At 39.0% G+C, this 22,259-nt stretch overlaps 1 protein-coding gene across 1 annotated transcript; it reads left to right on the top strand.

Moving 5' to 3' along the window:
- Positions 1-206: 206 nt before the first annotated feature.
- On the top strand, positions 207-16,544 carry LOC135475787 (metabotropic glutamate receptor 3-like). The gene is made up of 9 exons (XM_064755726.1): positions 207-782; positions 7,501-7,613; positions 8,409-8,620; positions 10,038-10,248; positions 10,666-10,814; positions 11,391-11,570; positions 13,154-13,273; positions 13,670-14,803; positions 16,219-16,544. The coding sequence occupies exons 1-9, from the start codon at positions 207-209 to the stop codon at positions 16,542-16,544; spliced, it is 3,021 nt and encodes a 1,006-aa protein (XP_064611796.1).
- The last annotated feature ends 5,715 nt before the right edge of the window (positions 16,545-22,259 follow it).

The following is a 22,259-nucleotide window of genomic DNA, read 5'->3' as shown; positions in this document are numbered from 1 at the left end:
GTGACCTTACTAGAGGCAAAAACCATGCCAAAGTGTATGGCCTGAGGCACTGTCCTAGATATTTCTCCCGTTTACCCTAACTGACAGTTATTATGAAACCTGGATATCCAACATGTTGTGAGTACAAACACGTTGCCATGGTGATGTGGGATCATTTCGATATTCTTGGGCTAAAAAATTGTTGTGAGAAATAAGTGAGATTTACAATGGCCAGTATCCTGTCATTGAGTTTTGGCAAACCTGTCATCGCTGTGACAACAGAGAGGCTTGCTTCTAATGTTTACTTGCTTGTTGTTTGCTTATGGATGTACCCGTTGCCTACCGTGGGCCGAAGAGGTGCCGACCGCTTTGTCGGGACTCTGGCCAACTACAGCGGCGATGTCGTTCTCGGCGGTCTCTTCCCCGTCCACGGCTACAATCACGAGAGTAAGGTCTGTGGATCGATTCAAGATCAAGACGGAATCCAGATGATGGAAGCCATGATGTTTAGTTTGGATGAGATCAATTCCAGTGGATTTCTGCCGGGCTTCACCCTTGGGGCACTGATCGCCGATACCTGCGACAGCGCCACAGTCGCCCTGGAGCGCTCCGTGGAGTTTGTGCGTGACTTGACGGAAACTTTAACTTTCCCGGGGCAGTTGCCACTTCAGTGCTCTGATGGTTCCCCTCCCCGGAGGATGGGCACAGGGAACCTTGACCGGGTGGTAGGAGTGGTGGGCGCAGCTGCAAGCAGTATCTCTACACAGGTAGCCAGCTTCCTAAGGCTGTTTAAAGTTCCACAGGTAGGGTTCTAGAGTGACGTATATATGCATCAAACCCCAAGCACTCATATGCATCACTCACTCCGTATATATGCATCATTACACAATCATTATCATTCTATATATCTTCATTATCATTAAATCGTGTACATATGTCTCAAATCATCATTATCGTAGTTTTTAGAAGTGTGACAAATGTTATAACCATCATCACCATCTTCAAAGCATCATCACCATAGCCACTAATCTTCATCATCATTTACATCATCATTATCGTCATATTTGTCATATCTAATTACTATTCTGTTTTTATACAAGCCATGTCCGTTAAGGGATAGCACTTTTCAGTTCGATGAGACTATTTGTAATAAAGGAGATCCGCAGTAAGACCCAACATGATAACACAGCACAGAAGTATAGTACTGGGAATCATTACTTTTTTAAACATGTACTTATGCTTGGGGTTTTACGTCGTACTTGGGCAGTGTTACAGTCATATATCGGCGCGGTATCATTGAGTGCGTGTATATATATTGTGTCTTCTTGTGGCAGGGCGAATCAATGTCGCCGTAGTGTTGCCGCAAATGAAGCATCGTGCCGAAAACACCAGACATGAGACCCAATCCAGTCACATTATACTCACACCGGGCCAACTCTTTCTTTGCTCTAACTTCTCACTGCTGAGCGCCAAGCTACCTTTTTTAATGTCTTTGATATGACCCGACCCGAATTTGATCCCAGGTCTCCTAACTTCGAGGCGGACGCTCCAACCATTCTGCCATCAAAGCGTTCCATTAAAAATGTAAGTGTAAATAAATATTGTCTAAATGGGTCTCTATTTTATGGCATCCTGCACAAGCGTCCTCTTTATCCTTAACGACACAGAATCAATTAACCAACCGACCATTCCTGTCGGTACCATTGATCTGTAAGAGCATTGCTTAATTAAGGTGCAGATAATTTTATCGACGATTTTGTTCGCATCATAAACTACGACGCGAGACCATCCATGCAGGGATCTTTAACTGAATGTGTGCAATTTCCAAATTATGTGTCGGCTATATGCTTTGGGGACTGGTAGTTCATTGCACAAAGCTATATCACAGGAAAAGTTGATTGTAAACATATCAAGAGCAAAAAGACATATGTTGCCATGGTGTAATTACAATCAAGTTTGTGTGGAATGCAACCAAGCACAAACGCCAATGACGTCAGATATATTACCCCAACCTCTCCAATTTCCACACTGCGTTACTGTGGAATACTGGTCCACCCCGCGCAAATGTGATGTCCTTAGTGGAGAAGGCGGACATCCGGGCCACTGGTGTCATCATGCTTGACTTGCTCCCAAAACATGAGACTTAATGCAAAACTCTGTATCAGGGCCTCACAAGTCCAAAACCGGGTTTTATTGACATTCACAAATTAACATGTGGTGTACAGATTGTTCTTTTCTCTGACAAACTTTAATTTCTGGCTATCATCAGAAGTTGTTCATTTCTCCATAACCTCCATCATCTTTCGCCTCGTCGCATCCTTAAATTGCTCCGCGCTTCTGCACGCCCTTCTGTAACACAGAGCCACAACACAAAATAATCGCGCTGATGTGAGACATAATTTTGTACTTTTTTGCGATGTTCATTTTATGGGATAAACATAATTTCCAAGCTCGTGACCTTGGAGTATCAAATTTATTAATCAAGAGACATTTTTTCACAAAAAGGATTTTTCCTTTTACTTTTGGCACAAGATTTTTGTCAGAGGTTCGAAACAAACGAAATTTTTCTTACTCGCGTCTAATAAATTTGATACTACAGGGTCGCTCGTTGGAGATCCTCTTTTTTTATCTAAGGGTAAATTTTGCTTAAAATAACGTTACCCTTACATTGTATTGGAATCTCAGGAAAGAAAATACACATTCAAAGACTTTTAATTTGTAGTGCAAGGCACACAAAAATCTGTTGGTTTGAAAGTAAAGGGCATAAATTGGGTATGCATCCAGGGTGTACACCGGACAGGGACGTGGGTGTGAAATTTTGCTGCACGCTGGTTATATCAGGAAACTGCAAATTTTCTACAAAGCATCAGCCTTGAGATTTGGAAATATTGATCCAGTTTTGGAAAGAGCGATCGATAGAGGATTCCTCATGTGCCGTTATGTATGTTGTAAATACAGACTTTAGCGCCCTTGTCGCTAATCCAGTTCTGACGTGTATTATGTCCAGATGTCGCTCAGATCATTCATAATATCCATTGTGCTAACGGAATGCCATTATCTCTGCACACGCCCGGTCCACTTGTGTAAACACTTACCTGTGTTTTAAAGCTGAGCTCACAAGAACGCCTCAAGACAGAACGAGTATGTTCTTATACATGGCGTCTAAGGAACACTCCGATAGCCGTTTTATTCTAACCGTAATTTTAACTGTAACAAATTACACGCCCCATAACAACATGGCTTATGCACAGTTAGATTTTGAAAAAAGTACGATGAAGTTAACTGCAATTTATACAAGGCTGACCACCTTGCGATAGTTGAGTGAGCGGAGTGTCCATATCGTAAGCGGGCACATCCGGGTTCAATTCCAAGCTTGGGAGTGCGTTGGACTTTGATTTGGCAATCTTCCTTGTTTTATGCTCAGCATGATGAAATGTGGGCTGTTGTCAGTAGATGTACATATATATGCTGTCTCGGACGCCACGTCATGTCTGGTGTTTTGGGCGTAGTGTTTCATTAAAGCAGCATCATTACTATAAGGGTCTGAACAATAACATGGGACTTGATCCAGCCTGTAAAAACACATCTTGGTGATATGACGGAAATAAAACTGAAATTGACTTAAATCCTTAATAAACGCTATTATAGTAACGAATTATCAATGAAGGTTAATGTCTCGACTATTATAATTAGATGTTTGATAAAAAGGCTGGAATACGACGAAGCAAATAGTCATACCAAACAAGTTTGTCGTTTCACTTTCATTTTCGGACATCACTCCAAGAGATACATTGTGCTTTACGAGATTTTCAACAGGCCTACATGTAGGGAGGTAATAGCCTCTGTGTACGAGTGTGTGCATATATATAGGCCTATATATATGTACTTTGTTATCCTTTATTTGTATGTATGTATCAAAAAGGCACAACAGACAAAATCTGGAGATAATCAGTGACTTCTCTGAAGCTGATGGTAGTCTCGAGAACCCGGGCTGTATTATGGGGCCCATGAATATGCAGGTCTTTGCTATGGACCGACAAAATCACAGACTCACTAACTTTACACAAAGCTGTCTGCGCGTCTAGCTAAAAGTGTTTTTTGTGCCAAGTATATTACATACCTCATGCACCAGCTTTTCCGCTTCGCTGAGTAGTTCACCTTTACTATATATACATGTACCAAAGATTAAAATGGTACTTGTTGCTACACCACTTAGCGCTCAGCAGTCAGTGGTTAAAGCAAGGAAGCAGCATAGTATAATGAGACTGGGTAGGGTGTCATGTCTGGTGTCTTCGGTGGATTATTCAGTGGCTGCAGTACTTAGGCGTGATAAACTCTCCCTGCCATAAGAAGACAAGTCATATGATTGAAAGATTGCTTTTATCTGACGGAAAATCCAAAGCCTACATACACTCCCTAGTCCACTCTACCCTTTCTCACAGCGTTCAAGCATAAACTTACTCATAAATAATTCTTCCTTTTTTTTTTCAAGAGCACACCTGTGAAGTTACACCCAGACTTCTTTTTCATAAGCGATTTTAGCACAAATATCAACTTAGTCAAGTTTATGGATAAGTAGGAGGTGTTTGATGTATGGGCTGCATTTTGATATCCATGATCAAAGGTAAATTAGTAATGTTCCAAACGTGCTGGTTTTGAAACGTTAATGACGTGTAAGCCTATACATATTTTACACAAATCTGTTAACATACGGGCAACGTAAAGAATCTGCAAAACAAATGAATTCATATATATATATAGTTTTGGCCAGTCGTCTTTTGTAGAGGCCGACACACTGAACGAACTTATTTGTTTTAAGTGTAGAAAAGCCGACATGAGATATGCAAATATGCAAATAAAAGGGATATAGTTTGTGGTAAACAGGTGTATTGTGTTGTTGACGCGTTGGGTCACGTTGACAAACAAAGCCCGGTAACTGTGTCGGTGTGTACCTCCCAAAGCCCGGCCCAGTTGGATCGGCAGCGCTTGGCTCGGATTACACTGAGAGCCACCGTGTACCAGCAAGATGTCATATTTGTTGCCGTGATTCAGACTAGATATATAGCGTTTGGTGTGTAAATAACAACTTTGTTTTTTAAAAACTGTTAACAAAAATTAACTTTTGTTTGCCTCCCATCACACACCCTCGCATACAGTTTCACTAAAATGGTGTCTAGGTTATTGTTAATTCACTTTTCGGTCTCGGGGGATAAGAACCCGATTTTTCAACATTGATAATCTTGTTTATTTTCAACATTCACGTAGAAAACACAGATGTAGTGAACAGCACGTACCGGATTTTGTTTATAGACCTATACAGTAATAAATAATGCTCCAAAGCACTCGGCTAAAACCTGCAAATAGCGTAATACTGAGAATAGTTAGTATCGGCTGTCGATATGTATAGCCTCACGTGTAACAAAATGTGCGTTTTTTGTGAGTAGTATAGTTTAAATGGTACCCTAAATGACCTTAAATTTCGTCCATGACTACCTTGCCCATTTTTCCTCATTCTGAGAGCTCTGCTCAGTATAGAAAAGTTTTTTTTAGGTTTGCTTGGAACATGGGGTGATGTTGTACTGGAAAACTGTAAGTTTTAGCACCAAAAATAATATTTTGTGACATTTATTTGCGTCTAAACATGAACTTTTGCCGGCGAAATTTGAGGTCATTTAGGGTACTTGTTTATTACTATCTCTCATACGCGTCGTACATAGGCCTGTTGTATACCGTGTTAGGCTGTATTTGTGGTGGGCGTACATGTGCCTGCACTACTTTACTGTAGCTGTCTGCCCAATATGGCGGAAAGCGAAAATAAAAATCTCGTGTAAAAATTCTATTATTGTACCTCACAAGTTAAAATGGATAGACTAGCTTATGACTAGCTTAAGATCTGCGATTAGGAGGTCTGTTAAAAGAAAATACAGCTAAAGGACTTCGAAATTAAAACAGCGTGCTATTAAAAATCACGTTCTTTGTTTAGTTACTTGTACCTGTTGGACAAAGATGTTTTTAATGAAGTCAGAATATTGTTTTAAATATTTTCAAATTATAACTCAGTACTAGTGAGGCGATGTCTATACCGTGTTGATGTTGTACTTTAGTCACAGTGCTTCAGTGTAAGTACCGTTGACTTTCCCTTAACAATTTCTGATACACATCCAACCAGTGATTTATCAATGACTAATGTTGTTTACTAGTTCTACAGATGCACTGTAGAGGCCAGCCAGCAGTCCACACAGATAGTCACTGCGCCTACAAAAGGGGCGTGACATATAGCATATAACTGGATTAATATTCTGTATGACCCATATACTAACGAACTATGGAAGCACACTTGTGTTGAGGATCAGGTAAAGGGTAATACTAGTCCGCTTAAACTTTGATCTGTTATAGAATAAACTGCTACAGTTTTGTGTGTCCGAAATCCATCATTTGTGTACTCGCGATAATAGTTTTTGTTCGTGCAGGTGGGTGTTTCAGACTCCTATATATGTTACATGTATCAAACTAGGTTTGTATATATGAAATTGTGACAGAATTTACATTTACCCAAAGAAATCATGACGCAAATTCGAAAAATAAAGCACGCCGTGAACTGATCTCAATTTAGGCCTATTTATTGTTTACTTGCTGAAGTTTGGGTTAGCTAGACTGGTGCATTACCTGTCGAAGTTACCCACCCTCCCGTAACCTGTCCTGTTTTGTCTGATTGTGTATGTACGTGTGGAAACGTTATAGCGCTTGTGCTAGAGATCGCCAGTAAATCGAAATGTTCTTCGGATGTGCACAAATAAAACCTGACACTACTGAGAAAGATAGTGATTGATTTCCCAGCGGTCCACCATACAGGAAATAGCGTAGTTCACTTGAGCAAGGTTACAATTTTGCACTTCCGGTCTAGCACTGTGAAATGCTCTGTTGAGACCGTCTGTTTGACTTGTTGAAAACCTACCTGACATTGCATCAGCTGACTGCAATGATGCTGGCAGCCGTCGTACGTAAGTGAAATATTCTTGAGTGCGGCGTGAAACACAAATAAATAAATAAATATTTGTTAAAATAATAACAAAAAAGATGAATCCCATTCATATAAGTACACAGGGATTGATCATCTGAACTTTTGAGTGCATAACCTTAACTTTTGTTACCGGGTTCTTGAGTTTTCTCATAAAATGAAAGTGCTGTTATCAACATTATATCGGGGCTTCCATGGCTGCATAGTTAGCGTGCCAGCAAAGACTCAAAAGCCCCTCACCTATTCGGTCGCCGTGAGTTCAAGTTCAGCTCATGCTGGCTTCCTCAAAGTAGGAAGGTCTCCCAGCGACCTGGATCCTGGACGTCGTATAAATAAAATATTCTTGACTACGGCGTAAAACACCAAGCAAATAAATAAATAAACGAAAATGCATCGTAATCCCATGCCCAAATTTAAGTGAAAAGTGGAGGGTAACAATATCCACAGCAATATTGGATATTTAAAAAAAAACCAATCATTCCGTTTCTAATTGTATTCTTCAGGTAAGTTACCTGTCTACTACTCCAGACCTAAGCAACAAAGAGCGTTATGCATTCTTCACAAGAACGGTTCCGTCTGACACATTTCAAGCCATGGCAATAATAGAGATATTGAGGTACGTCTGAAGAGTGTAGGGAAGTTTTGGTATGTATGGGATAGTGTATGTGCTTGTCTCTGTCCTTCCATACGAGTTACCATCAGTCTTTCATTTCTGCCATCCCGTGTGTCTTTTCATATATGTGTCGTTGCACCTGTACTTTACATGTTTTTTCATCTGTTTATACCCTCATCCTTCCGCTCTTTCATTTGCAGCATCTGTATCCTCCACCTATCAGGTTTTTTTGCATCTGTCTCTTATGTCCATCCTCTACATTTGTGTTTTATTTCATCTACTGCGTTTGTCTATCCTCTGCTTTTCCATCTGTCTTGTCTGCCTATCACCAGTCTTCTGATTCTCCTGTATTGTATATCTATACCCTCCACTTCTGACCTTCATCTGTGTGGTATTTCTTTCCTCCATTAATCTGATATGTCACATGTCTCGTATGTCTACCCCCACCTTTCTCACCCTCATCTTTGTCGTATTTCTTTCCTTCATTAGTCTGATATGTCACACGTCTCGTTTGTGTACCCTCCACCTTTCTTCACCGTCATCTGTGTCGCCTTTCTGTCCTCCATCCGTCTACTATGCCACCTGTCTCGTATATCTACCCTCCACCTTTCTTCACTTTCATCTGTGTCGTCTTTTTGCCTTCATCTGTCCACTGTTTTGTCTGTCTCGCGTGATACCCTTCACCTTTCTACACTTTCATCTGTGTCGTTTTTCTGTTTTGGTTTTGTTTTGTTGTTGTTGTTTTTTTGGTTTTTTTTAATCTTGTTTAAAAGTCAATCTTGACCTTGTGTTTGGCAGTCGGTTTGGCTGGAGTTACGTATCTGCGGTGTATGACGACTCCACGTACGGATCGGAGTTGTTCGGAGAGGTAGAGAAGCTCGCTGTTCAGCATGGCATTTGTTTTGCATTGACCAGAAAAATTCGACGGTATCCTTCCTCTCATACAGACGATTTGGATCTGGAAATGGAACATGTGGTCGAAGATTTGACCAGCAAGAAAAACTCCCGAGGTGAGAATTTCAAATTCCCACCAAAAGCGATTCTTTAAACTGGGTGATCTGTTGTTCGTTTCTCTAACATTCCGTGCTTTGTATTAGAATTCATAGTTTAGCAACAAATATTTCTTCTAGAATTCTTTTAAAAGTTCAATATTCGGGGTTAATATTTCACTTTCTCCTGTTCTAATGACACGACACGAGGGATATTGTAACAGTATGTTAGTGAATGCTCTGACAGCCTGTAACAAAGAGCTTTCAGGTCTGAATCGTAGCAAAAGCATATGGATCATTCTCTGATAGTATGATGCACAGCTTATGTACCACTCAAGTGTTTTATGAGCACACGTGATCCTAAAATGTATTTATGTATTTATTTCACTGGTGTTTTACGCCACAATCATGAATACTTCACTTATACCAAGGCTGCCAGCATTATGGTGGGAGGAACGTCCATGTAAAGGTGCTAAAGAAAAGAACAAAAGAGGTCATAGATGTGGACAGCTTTGTCAATCAGGAAGGAGTGCGTCTTTACGTGCTGGCCTTTGCCATGCAGTACTTGGCGTTGTGCACAACATTTGCCCGGGACTGTTATTTTGACTCCACCAATAAAACTCACCGCAGGTGAAGTCATCAAAAAAAAAAAATGGGGGGGGGGGGGGGCATAACAAAGAAAGTTTAACTAGGATGTTACCCAAAAATGAATATACGCACAAGACGCCATAGTAGGCTTACAACGTTACCAAAAACTTCAAGTAACAAACATACACACGAAACAAACGTTTGTTTACATGTATTGCCATATTTGTTAAAGTTGGAACACTGGTGAAAAATAGTTGCCAACTGCATGCGTTCTAACCGTCCTACTCTCTATATCCGATAATGGCGCCCAAAAGTCTTCAATGGGACAATGAAATTTTTCTTCTGGAATCCACGATGAAATATTTTCAAATAGACAACTATTATTAATGGAACGTGAATGACAGGAGTGCTGGTTAAAGTTCAGACTATACCCGAAATCAGCCATCAGACTTACTGTGCTTTTCATTGATGACAAAACTCGGTTAAAAAAATATTGATTCATGTTGTTCATCTGATGCTTTACTTTATAGTTGCATTAAAGAATATTTGTATTACTTTGTGGTCGTGTTTGACTTTATAGTTGTCTAAGAAGATTTGTATCATTTTGCAGTCGTGTTTGACTTTATAGTTGTCTAAGAATATTTGTATCATTTTGCAGTCGTGTTTGACTTTATAGTTGTAGTCGTGTTTGACTTTATAGTTGTCTAAGAATATTTGTATAACTTTGTAGTCTTGGTTGACTTTATAGTTGTCTAAGAATATTTGTATAACTTTGTAGTCTTGGTTGACTTTATAGTTGTAATCGTGTTTGACTTTATATTTGTCTAAGAATATTTGTATTACTTTGTAGTCGTGGTTGTGATATCAAATTACAACCAAGCCCGGAAGTTATTCGAGGCAGCCAATCGCAATGAAGAAGCTAGCGGACTGATATGGATCGGCAGTGACGGTTGGAGCGGTCGTGAATCGGTCGTGAAGGGCCTAGAGCATATTGCTGGCAATGCCATCACCGTGCAACCACTGGGGAAAAAACTTAAGGGCTTTGATCAGTATTTTACAAGGTGAACTTCACCGAACAATTATTATGTGCTAAAAACGACCTAAGTTAACTGCACCAAGCCGTGTTGTTGAAAGTAATATATACATATATATATATATTTGAAGAAATAGAAAAAAAAATTTGAAAAAACTTTGAAGAACCGTCGTGATACGGTGAAACTAGTAAGCTAAATCAACAAGTTGAGTTTGTCATGTTTCATCTACAGTATATATATATACTATTTCTCGTGTTAAAACAAAATATGGTTTATATATATATACATATTTAACACGAGAAATAGTTTCTTATCTCGTCGATAACTGTGTTTTACAAGATAGACAGGCAAAAATAGCAAAACTTCGACACTGAGTTGAATCCAGCACAACGCAACACACGGATTTATTCCCAGTTAATATAATTAAAATCTTTTCTTTTCCAGCCTCACACCAACGTCAAATTCACGGAACCCATGGTTTCGCGAGTTTTGGGCATCCCATTTCCAGTGTCATTGGCCTGACATTTCAAACGGTTTGAGGGCTAAATACCCAAAACAGTGTACCGAAAACGTTCTTCTGGATGCAGAAAACGGTAAATATAAAATGATACATGGAACAACCAATGAAATTCGAGAAGCCCTTCGAAGCCAGAAATGTAAAGCTTTTTGCATGGGCCAGTCTATATAATCCTTCATGTTTTACTCTTCTTTACAATATTAGAACTGACGTTTGTCTATGTTTATTTATTTATTTATTTATTTAGCGCCATAGTCAAGACATTTTTACTTATACATGTGCCATGTCCCCGAGTTTTATTGGGAAAATGACAGACCTTTGGGCAGTTACTGACACACTTGAGGCGTATAAATGTATGCACACCATATTTATGGACAACAAGTTGTCTTCAGCTCTTGTCTTCAACCGATTTTCAGCCGATAAATACAAGTTGATGGTTTTTCTTTGGTTGTTTCGTTTTAAACCAACTTAAAATAATATCGGCATTTCTACCATATATGCAAATTGGTAAGTTTATAGGTGAAATTCTATACTAAGGTAGGAATATATATATATATATATATATATATATATATATATATATATATATATATATATATATATATATATATATATATATATGATGTCATTTTGTGACGTCTTCTTTTGACAGGATATCGTCAGTTTTTAGCCCTGACGTACGTAAGAAATGCCGTTCAGGTGTATGCACATGCGCTGAAGAACATGCATGCTGACAAATGCGGAAACACTCGGGGTTTGTGTCCGGCAATGGACGTGTCAGAAATCACAGGCGAAGATCTGCTGGCCTACATGGAGAATGTCACTTTCACAGGTATCTTTGGAATAAAGTGATAAAGTTAATTAAATTAACATTTAATTTAGACTTTTGGGTGAATGTGCCAGGAAATATTATTTACCATATTTCATCATAACAGAGGTCGGATTAGATGCTTCGTACACGTGTAGTCTCTATATAGTATAGAGATAAAGATGAGATATGTGTCAAAAATAATAGCTTCATTTACTTTGGCGTTATGTAGTTAAATCTACTTGAACATTTTAATCTACTTGAACCTTTTAATTGTGCCATCCCAGCAACTATTATAGTCTGTTTCGTTTAGTATGCCGCCTGTATTGAGCTCTATGTAAAATCAGTCATACTTGCTACCAAAATTGCCTGTTGTCAGTGACACGTAACACGCAAAGCTCCAGCCTTTGATACTCTGATCGTCCATATTATTGTAAAGAATATGCAGGTAAGACACTTTAAAATTCATAATGTTAAACTCCCATAAGCTTGTTTTCGACACCAAGAACTCATTCTTCCGGGTGACGTCATAATAATGAAATAACCAACGGCATGCTGGATCATATTGGGCGAAGTTCAGTATGTTTTGACGGAGAGTGATATCTTACACGAAGTGTCATCGAGTTTACCTTAAACCATGTCTCTAACACGGCCATGTGGGAAATTGTTTACAAGTTTTAGTATAATATATCCGTAATAAATGAAATTTATCTTTTTTTGTAGCTATACGATATCATGAGAGATGTTATGAAATTCTGCTATGAAATACAGTGTAGTCTATTCGTGGAGACTGTTCTCAACGCTTTGTTATTGCGTTGAGTTTGGTCTAACCTTTGCTGTACAGCTATTCTAAAACAAATATATCTTCACGCCCATTAGCCAGCTTGCCACTTATTTTTTGAATAATTGTTGCATCACTCGAGAGTCTTCCTCTAGAACACAACCTGAAGGAGTTCAACATTATCATATAAAATAGAAAAAGTATTCTAACTGCATTTTATTTACAATAATGTGGACGTCCAACATATCAGTGTATAGAGTTTGTGACGTTAGGTGTCACTAACGAAAGGCAATTTTGGTAACGAGTATGACTTTTACGAATTTTACGGAAAGCTGAATACAGGGCCCGGTTGTTCGAAAGTGTATTAGCTAATCCTGGTATTAAGTCATATTTTATATTTAAATTTTTAGCGAAACTCAGCAACTAATGCTGTTCTCTAAAGTCAAAGTATAACATCAGCAGTTTTAGTTCATATTTAAATTGTTTTTAGGATAAGTAGAAACTGAAGACTCAAACCTACTTTGAACAACCGAGACCAGGAGACAAGTGAGAAGAAACACACCACAGTGTTAAAGAGTACACATCCTTTCACAGCACCGGTACACATTTTATATGACTTAACCTGTTAATGCAGTTACAGTGAGATTGGGAATATTGCGTGGACCACAGAAACTTCGTCAGTCCTCGCATGTGATAACAATATGGAGTTGTCAGCTACATGCCCGCGTTCCACTGGCCTTTTATTTCAGCTCCAGCTTTGGAAGAGGTTTTCTTCAGAACTGAACAATCTTGTTTCCTTGATAACTGAGCTATTTTCTACCTACAGGGAGCAATGGTCAGGATTTCGCCTTTGTGAACAGGGTAGATGGACCACCACGATACAGTCTGCTGAGCTACAGGTATCAAAATGGCCAACACAGGTGGATTGAAATCGGGAATTACACCTGTGAGTGGAAAGCTTTCACAAATTTACTACACGCTAGCTGAAATATATCGGATAAAAATTCTAGTGTAAAACAAGTTATCCAAATTACGCTTTTATCAACATTGTCAATTTGCACGACCTGTGAGAAGGCAAAGTTAGCCGTGACAAGGTCAGTGTTTTGACCGTGGAGCTTGTGGCGGATTTTTATATTTCACTTTTTTATCTTCTACAAGCCACTCTTTAAAATGAATGTTGTTGTTCTTGTTGTTGTTGTGCATGGGGTTCTTCTTGTTCTTGATCGCAGGATAGGTGCATGTTTCAAAAGCGCATGCGCAGCAGGTTTTTACCGCACATCTGTCATTTTTCTTATTATTTTCAAGGAATTAGATTTTAGATTCCCGTCTTTTCTGTTGCCAGATGAAAATGGAGAGGAAAAGATCATGCCCGCTGACCTCTTCAGTTTGGTAAAACAGGAATATCCTTCATCAGTGTGCTCAAGGGAATGTTTGAGCAATGAAGCTAAGAAAATGTCGGATCAGGACAAATGCTGCTGGGTGTGTGTAAATTGTACGTCTTACCAATACTTACCGACCAAGTCCGAGTGCCATGATTGCCCCATGGGGCACAAACCTAACCCAGCCTACAACGCGTGTGTGTCCATACCGGAAGTCTATATGGCGCATGGCCAGGGACTGAGTATTGGCCTGTCCGCCTTTTCACTGGCTGGTATGATCGTCTGCTTCTTGATGGGTGTAATATTTTACAAGTACCGACACACGCCAGTTGTTAAGGCTTCGGGTACAGAACTTAGCTTTGTGTTGTTGGCAGGAGTGGCATTATCTTATGCAGCAACTTTTGCATTCGTCGCAGAGCCTAGGCCAGTGGCTTGTGGTTTTACGAGGTTTCTTTTCGGACTTTCTTACACCGTCTGTTATGCCGCCATTTTGATCAAGACAAACCGTATTGCCCGGATATTCCACGGTGGAGAGAAGGGAACCGTAAAGACAAAGTACATCACTCCTCGGTCACAACTCGTGTTCCTGCTCTCTCTAACGTCTGTACAGCTGATCATTCTCGTCGCCTGGATGGTTCTTCGCTTACCGGATGTGGACCATCTGTATCCGACGAGGGCGGACAATATCCGAATCTGCGCTCAGTCCGATGACGCTTCCTATTTGATCGGGTTGATTTATCCTTTTCTCTTGGTCGTATTGTGTACATTTTATGCTGTAAAAACCCGAAAAACCCCCGACGGGTTTAACGAAGCTAGGTATATAGCCTTCTGTGCCTACTCCGCTTGTATTCTGTGGCTGTCCTTCGTGCCAATCTACTTCACCAATGGTAATCACGCCTTAAGGGTGGCCACTCTCTCGTTGTCCTTGTCGGTCAATGGGACAGTCATTCTAGTCTGCTTGTTCCTTCCTAAGGTATACATCGTCATTCTGCGGCCATATAAGAACACCAGAGAGGCCGTCATGGCCAGAAGTGTGACGACAAAAAGCAGTGACGAACACTCCAGTACCAGGCGAGCACACTCTGATGACCACAAAGGTAAATTCAAACTCATCTTCTTGGTGTCTTTTTATATACAACATTGTGCATAAATAAAACAGGCAAACATGGGAGAATCAGTGACATCTGTTTAAGGAGTCACAGCATTATGAAAATAAGCTTTGTATTTGCAACTGTATTTACCAGCGAATGATGTCAAACCGGATAGCACAGTTGGTAGAGCGTCCGCTTCGGGACCGGCAGATTCAGGATCAATCCTTGATCGAGTCACACCTAAGACTTTAAAAGAGGAAGTTGTAACTTCCTCGCTTGGCGTTCAGCATGAAGGGGATAGTGCAACGACTGGTTGACCCGTATCAGTATAATGGCTCGAGCGGGGCGGCACTAGATAAAAGAACGGTGGAAATCCGTCCTGCTACACGTACATTACACGTACATGTACCCTAAGGATTCCTTATGACTGAAAAATTGTTGAGTACGACGTTAAACCCCAAGCACTCACTCAAACCATATCGCATTGTTTTCGCGTGATGAACATTGGTACACTTATCATGACTAAGAATAAGAATCTACACCCAGTAATTTGCGGATGACGATTTAGTGTTTAATGGCAGCAAACCTAACAGCCTTCATTATTTATTTCCAAACGTTTGGCACTTAACTGCTTTGCCCTCCTGCTGACGGATTATTGTCCTGTGGTTATTTTTTTTTAAAATGCCAGGTAACTTTACGCCACGATTTATCTCTACTTTTTACGCCGTATTATACTAGGGCCTACTGGTTTCAAGATGCGTGCACGCCTGACGCTTGTGTACGCGTTCCATCGAATAGAAGCATCCTGAATAACACACTAATAGTGATATCTGGTGGCATTTTTGATATTCAGATCGGGAATATTTGAGAATAACGAAGCTGTGGAGAATGGTTTTTGACCCAAGGTGCCCCAGAAGGTCATAGCCTTATTAAAGGACAGATCGTGTGCGCACAAGAAGGAAACCAAAAAGAGTGTTCTATTGTGGAAGTGAATACGATCGACTGCAACATATTTCGAATTAAAAAAAAAACGAATACCACTTCCCAAAATGGCTATTGATATGATTTGGTCTTCAAGCCACCTTCCATGTCATAGAGAGGGTTTGATAAGATATAATGCCTGAAGTAGGTTTTTCTTATATTCTGGCTTTTACCCATGGAGTACGGAACGTAGCAAAAAAGGTTAGCTTCAACTTGGCTTAAGCATCCCAAGGGTCATTGGTTTGCTTTTATTTATTTATCTTATTTATTCATTTATTTTTTTAATTTTTTTATTCTATATCTTTGAAGCAAAAATGTAAGATCTGCAGCTTCGAATAAAAGACATGTCATATACAAGTTTTATATACACTGGAGCATTTCCAACATGACGAAAGTGACCGAACTGTTCCTCAATACTTTTATACATGTAATTTTCACAGGCAACAGGTCCTGCGGCCCCTCCACAAAACCACAAGATATCAACATATCGGTGATCTCTGGTAGTTTGGTAAACGATATACCAGCACGGACTGAAAGTGAAGAAGATCCCTGTGTGGAAAATCCCAGTATGGATTCCGGCTGTTATGTGAACAGTGCTTTCAGAGATAGTATAGTTTATCTAGACGACGGCGCAGACAATAATAAGTTGGAACTTGACGCATGCGTGGTGGATACAGAAAATGTCGTCAGCGCTGCAGATCTCAAGTCAGGACCATGTGAAGACGTCACGAAAGCGGATGTCAACCCCATGCCTACCAATTCTTAGCCGATTTGGAGACATCTGCTACATCTTGTAAGGTTAGCATTTAAAGCAACACTAAGAAAACATGTCCCATTTGTCCGTTTTCATTCAAAACGACTGTCCCAAAGCTGTGATATAGAATGTTCTCTAAGGTAGCGGAAGAAAATGCGTTTATTTATAAATTTTTATTGCCTTTGTCATTTTCATTTATATAGGCCAATCGACGTGTCTGCATATTCTTCTTTTTGATTATATGGATGAGTGTTTGGTATCCATGTGTGAAAGAAAGTGCTTCTAATTTGAAAAAAAAAGTGTGAAAGATAGACCGCCCATACTTAAAAATATACATACTTAAAAGAAGTTGTTAAACAACCATGTCGAGTATGGTAGAAAGGGATTTTTGTAGAAAAAAAATGGTAAAAGGCAGCTGTAATGTTTGTTGGAAAATGTGTTCACTTTGACTATAAACGCGGAAATGAGGACCCAAAGTCTGTTAACCTGGAGGAAAATGGACTGCGCCCAAAATGCAAATGTGTACCATTTTGTACATGTGTTTTTGTACATGTGCTCGCAATGTAAATGCAAGAGGTACACAATTCGGTACATAGCTAAAGTGTAGACGAGATGATGTATGCAACGTACACATATGTGTACCTTTGATAGACATCATGTGTATTGGTTTGCTTACAATTGCCTGTAGAGAGTGTATGATTTAATTTATACATTTTATGGAACAAAACCGCTCCTTCTTTGAGCCAAAAAAGCCCAAATACTGTTAAAAATGTTTTTAAAAAGGCTGACAGCTTTTTTTTTATCAAAATTACTTGAGCCTTACGCTGTGCGTGTGAAACTTAAACTTCTGAAATGCTTTGATATTACTACTTATTTATCTAATATGATAAAAACAGACCTAATGTGATATCTGTATAAATGACGATATCTTAGATGGATTTTCAGTAACGTTAGTAGTTTAATGTGTATGAATGTGACGACAGATGTAATACATGTAACATGTATGTCTTGGTAAGTGTGTGGCATACCTGTATATGATTTTGAAATAATTGTAATGCGTGCAAATTAAATATTTTGTCACGCAAAATATTATTTGTGTGATTTATAATTCTTTTATGCCACTTGTTTTTGAATAATTATGGTGTCACCGAGCCAATGCGTTCTTGTTGTCGAAAACAAACTTATGAAGTTTAACATTATGAATTTGAAAAAGTATTCTCAATTTTCTTCTGAGTTCTGAATAACATGGACATCCAGCTCATCTATGCGTAAGGCTTGCTGCGTTACTTGTCACGGACAAAGGCAATTTTGGTAGTGAGAATCACTGATTTTACAGATAGCTGAATATATGCAACATAAGTTATAACAAAATTTAAGTAACCAGTTGTGTTTGTGTGACGTATAATTACGTCATCTGTAAAAAGTGCCTTTTATATGTAATGCGGGCAATATAATAACTACGAGCAGTATTGCGTATAGGCCTTGGCATGATATGTGCGTTCTGTGTGCGAATCAAACATAAAAACTATGAGCACCATTGTCTATATGTATGATATGTGCGCAGTGTGTGCGAATCAAAGATAAAAACTATGAGCACCATTGTCTATATGTATGATATGTGGGTATTGTATGTGAATTAAACGTAAAAACTATGAGCACCGTTGTTTCTATGCATGATATTTGCGTAGTGTGTGCGAATTAAACATAAAACTATGAGCACCATTGTTTATATGCATGATGTGTGCGAATTAAACGTAAAAACCATGAGTAACTTCATCCACATAATATGGAATTATGTAATTCGCTCTAGGTGGCATATGTTTTGTTTGTATTAACTTTTTTTGTAAACTACAACAGTTTTAAGAACTTTGTTCAAGAAAATGGTGTCAAAGCTAACTTATGCCCCATGCTGTATATGTGGTAAGAAGAGCCATTTACTCAGAGTGCTATTTACTTAGTTACTTGTATGTAAACAGTGCAATATACATATATTCCATGATGATGAAGTCATGTAGTTCAATGCAGATAACTTCTTTAATATATCGTCACCGAAACATAATTCACAACTGAATTCCACAATATCCAAAAATATGTGATTAGCATTATAATTCTTTTGCCTGTATAACAGCCTACCTTACCTGCATTTTACATACAGAATCATCATGCTGCCAAGTTAATTTTGTTCTTGTTTTTTTTTTTTTTCAAGTATATTTTTGTCAAATCCACTTATGTCTTAAAAAAGGGCGTACCCCTGCCAATAAACCAGATTAACACTGACTAGCTTATGATAGTTGAATGCATATTCACGTATGTGAATATCAATATGGTTCATAAAAGGCGCGAGTGACTCGTCAGAAGCGCATATCTTGCCGAAGGTCGGTGGTTTAGCCCCGGCAAACCGGTTTCCTCAACCCATAAAACTGATTGTATGAGCGAAAACTTCTTAAGTAACGCGTTAAACAACGATCCAGTTAAATAAATAAATAAATAAATAAATACTTATTAAATAAACTATGCCTTCCGTGGTGCCTACACTGCAAGAGATATACGCGTACTTCATGATGACGGCTTAACATCTCATGTACATCGGGCGTTGTCGATGCATCGTCTAGTGTTGGACTGGATAATTACCAAAGTGTTATCCATAGACATTGTGTATATATATATATACCCTTGTAGAGCCAGAATGCCCTGGATCTAAAACACGATGAAAACCTCCACTTCACAAATATCCTACATCTATAGTTATTAAATACAGATTACACAGCCAAGAGAGCATTCTGTTCTCTAGACTAAGGAACTGTGACCCGGTGCTAAAAATTGCATAAGCCGGGGGCTGAAAATTTCTCTTTTTACACTTAGCCAATGCCACAGCCGCAAGTGTAAAAGAGTACTGCCGTGAATGGAACATTTGCTGCGATTACTATATTGGAATTCACAACAAAATGAAATAAACACACGGATTCATAACGCACCGAAAAAGTACATAAACACACGATTTTCTACATGAATTAGAGCGTGAGATCAATTCTGAATTGCTAGTAAGGTCGTGCTGTTTCGTATATGCGGTTTAAATACAGTTTGTACTCATTCGCTTAGAACATACCTTGCGCCTTTCTAACCCCTTTGCACGATTACGGCCCAATAAACGTTGTTTTGGCAATTGCCCTTGTAATTATTGATCTGGAGCGTCTATATTGGTTGACATTCATACGGTTGACTCGTCCTCTGCCATCATTTGCCTACCCTTTGCACCAACAAGGTACAAGAGTAGTATTCCTGTCCTACTTTTCCAATGAAAAGAGATACTTTAGACGACTGGAGTGCACTTGTACCATTTGTCTGAAAACAGTGAGCGAGAAAAATAAGTTGGGTCAAGCATTTTTAATGGTTCAGTCAGTTATAAACAACCACACAACTTTTTATTTTCAGCCCGATAACCACAAATTTACAGATACACAAGAACTGACAGTTATTCAGATTTAATTTAATTTAATTTGTTTCTTTATTTATTTTTTAATGATGATAACCCACAACCAATTGGCCACCAGGGAATCTCCTCTGACATGTTTCAAATAATGGTCATTTATATGCCAAATATTGTATGGTTAGATTTAAAATGGCCTAAAAGCCATCTCCACGAGTGACAGTCCCTACAAACCATCATGGATTTCATTTCAAAATACAGGTTCTGAACCAGATATATCACGATGACAAAGTGATCGTTATGCAAATTATGCTGATTCATATGCAAATTTATGTACGGATAGATTTAAGATGACACATCTATGAGTTACCGTGGCCATTTCTGAAAAATTTCAAGAATTTCTTTGTAATAGGTTCAGAGAAGACATGGGGACAGATCGAGAGACGTAAAGACAGACAGATGTCCATCTGTCTGTCTGTACGTCTCGCACACAGGCGGGCCGACAGAAGGCGGGACGGACCCCAAGGGTATGAGGACTCAAAAGGAAAAATGCACTCAGTTTAGAAATCCAGCAGATCATCTCAAGGAGACATCTCAAGAAAAAAGGCGAGGGTCCTGGGAAGCTTTGCAGTATCTTAGATATGCTAACTGAGGTGTTATTGACTATTTATGCCTTCCTGAAAAAATTGAAATAGACGTTTAGCTCAATTGTTGACGGTTTCGCCCGGAGAACCATGGGTCAATAAAGAACATTGTAACAATTTATCCAGAATTCAACATTAAATTTATGCATGTCGGAGAAAGGTTGTTATTGATTGACTAATACAAGCATTTAACTCGCATGGAAGAGAATCGGTGGAAAGAAACATCTATGTTTTTACTGGGCCTTGGTGGTAAACTTGCTGGCCTATTCACGCTGGCTTGCTTTCGATTGAAATCAATGTAATTCACATGTATACATACAGTTTTTGATCAGGCCTTTGACTCAGAAAAATGGCGTGCGTCTGATTTGTCAGTAAAGCGCCAAAGTCGGTGATTACAACGGTTACTTATCTTTCCTTCACTGATGAATCTTGCAACCCGTAAGTGAAGTGATCTTGGAGTGACGATAAACCATAATGAAATAAATAACTCAGCACCGATGAGTGCATATATTGTACAAATATATTAATTATTCTGGTTTTTGGGCTGAATAGAATTGCGACGTCATCGCATTTAAAAACACAGTCACTATATTAGAGAAAAGATTGTTTTTTGAGACAAATTAGTCAACTTTTTTGTCAAATTACACTGTAGATGATTTTGCCCTTCCGTGGGAGAATTGTATATATTAATATGTGCTACTTCTATTTGTGTACTGAAAGCTAAAACAAGCAAACCTACATAAACCTATGTAATTTTGGCACATTATCAGTTTGGACAAACAGGTATACATAACTTCGTGACACTATATCATGTGGTCTGGAAGAGCAAAATCTTTGAGAAATAATCAAAATTCACAACCTTATGACAATTGCATTCATGGTTGCATTGATGCAGAAAATACGAAATCGACGTTGGAGAAAAATTGTTATTAAAAAGGCCATTATTTCAGTACATGTCGCATGAACATTTGTACTTCAAAAACCGCCTAAGCTTAGTAACTCTCATAAAAAGAAAGGAAAACAATAAAATGAACGATATGTCAAACTCCATGAAAAATGTCCCGGTGGTTGAATTTATTTTAAAGTTGAACTCGACGAAGTTTGTCAGGCGGCTCCATTTGAATCGACTGACGAGTCCCATCTAAGGGAGCCAACTCATAAACATACATAAATATGTAGGACCAAGGACAGAAAAAAAAACATGTAGGCCCTATATTAATAGTAATGTGCACTGGGAAAATTGCGGTTTACCATGTTTAGTTTACCGAGAAAATATGTTTGCAACAGTGTGATGTTTTGTTCGGCGAAGGGGCCTGTGTTTATGTTATAAGTATATATAATTTCCGGAACCTGAAAAGCTTTGGGGGGGGGGAGGGGAGGGGGGCAAAAGATATGCTTGGGGGGCATGGCCCTCTTGCCCCACGTAACTTCCTACGCCCCTGGAAAACACAAGCAATCCGTCTCAACTTTTGCTTGTAATAATGCAGTAAGTATGTACAACATGATTGTAAACAAAACCTAAAATAATTTTATTGATGAATTTAGTCGTAAATGCCTATTAAGTAGTTCCCCGCGATGACACGAGGGGTGAGGCTAAGCTTAAACAGGCGTACGCGTGTCTCACAGGCTCCATAGGTCAAGCTTGTCTATTGATGG

Source organism: Liolophura sinensis, chromosome 9, assembly GCF_032854445.1.
Source record: "Liolophura sinensis isolate JHLJ2023 chromosome 9, CUHK_Ljap_v2, whole genome shotgun sequence".
In the NCBI taxonomy this organism is placed as follows: Eukaryota; Metazoa; Mollusca; class Polyplacophora; order Chitonida; family Chitonidae; genus Liolophura; species Liolophura sinensis.
The sequence above is the reverse complement of the archived record's forward strand: the minus strand, read 5'-3'. Positions and strand labels throughout refer to the sequence as shown.

Coding starts and splice junctions, on each gene's coding strand:
- LOC135475787 (XM_064755726.1), top strand. CDS start 207: ATGGCCAGTATCCTGTCATTGAGTTTTGGCAAACCTGTCATCGCTGTG. Junction 13,274..13,669: donor TGAAATCGGGAATTACACCT/GTGAGTGGAAAG, acceptor TTCTGTTGCCAG/ATGAAAATGGAGAGGAAAAG. Junction 14,804..16,218: donor ACACTCTGATGACCACAAAG/GTAAATTCAAAC, acceptor TAATTTTCACAG/GCAACAGGTCCTGCGGCCCC.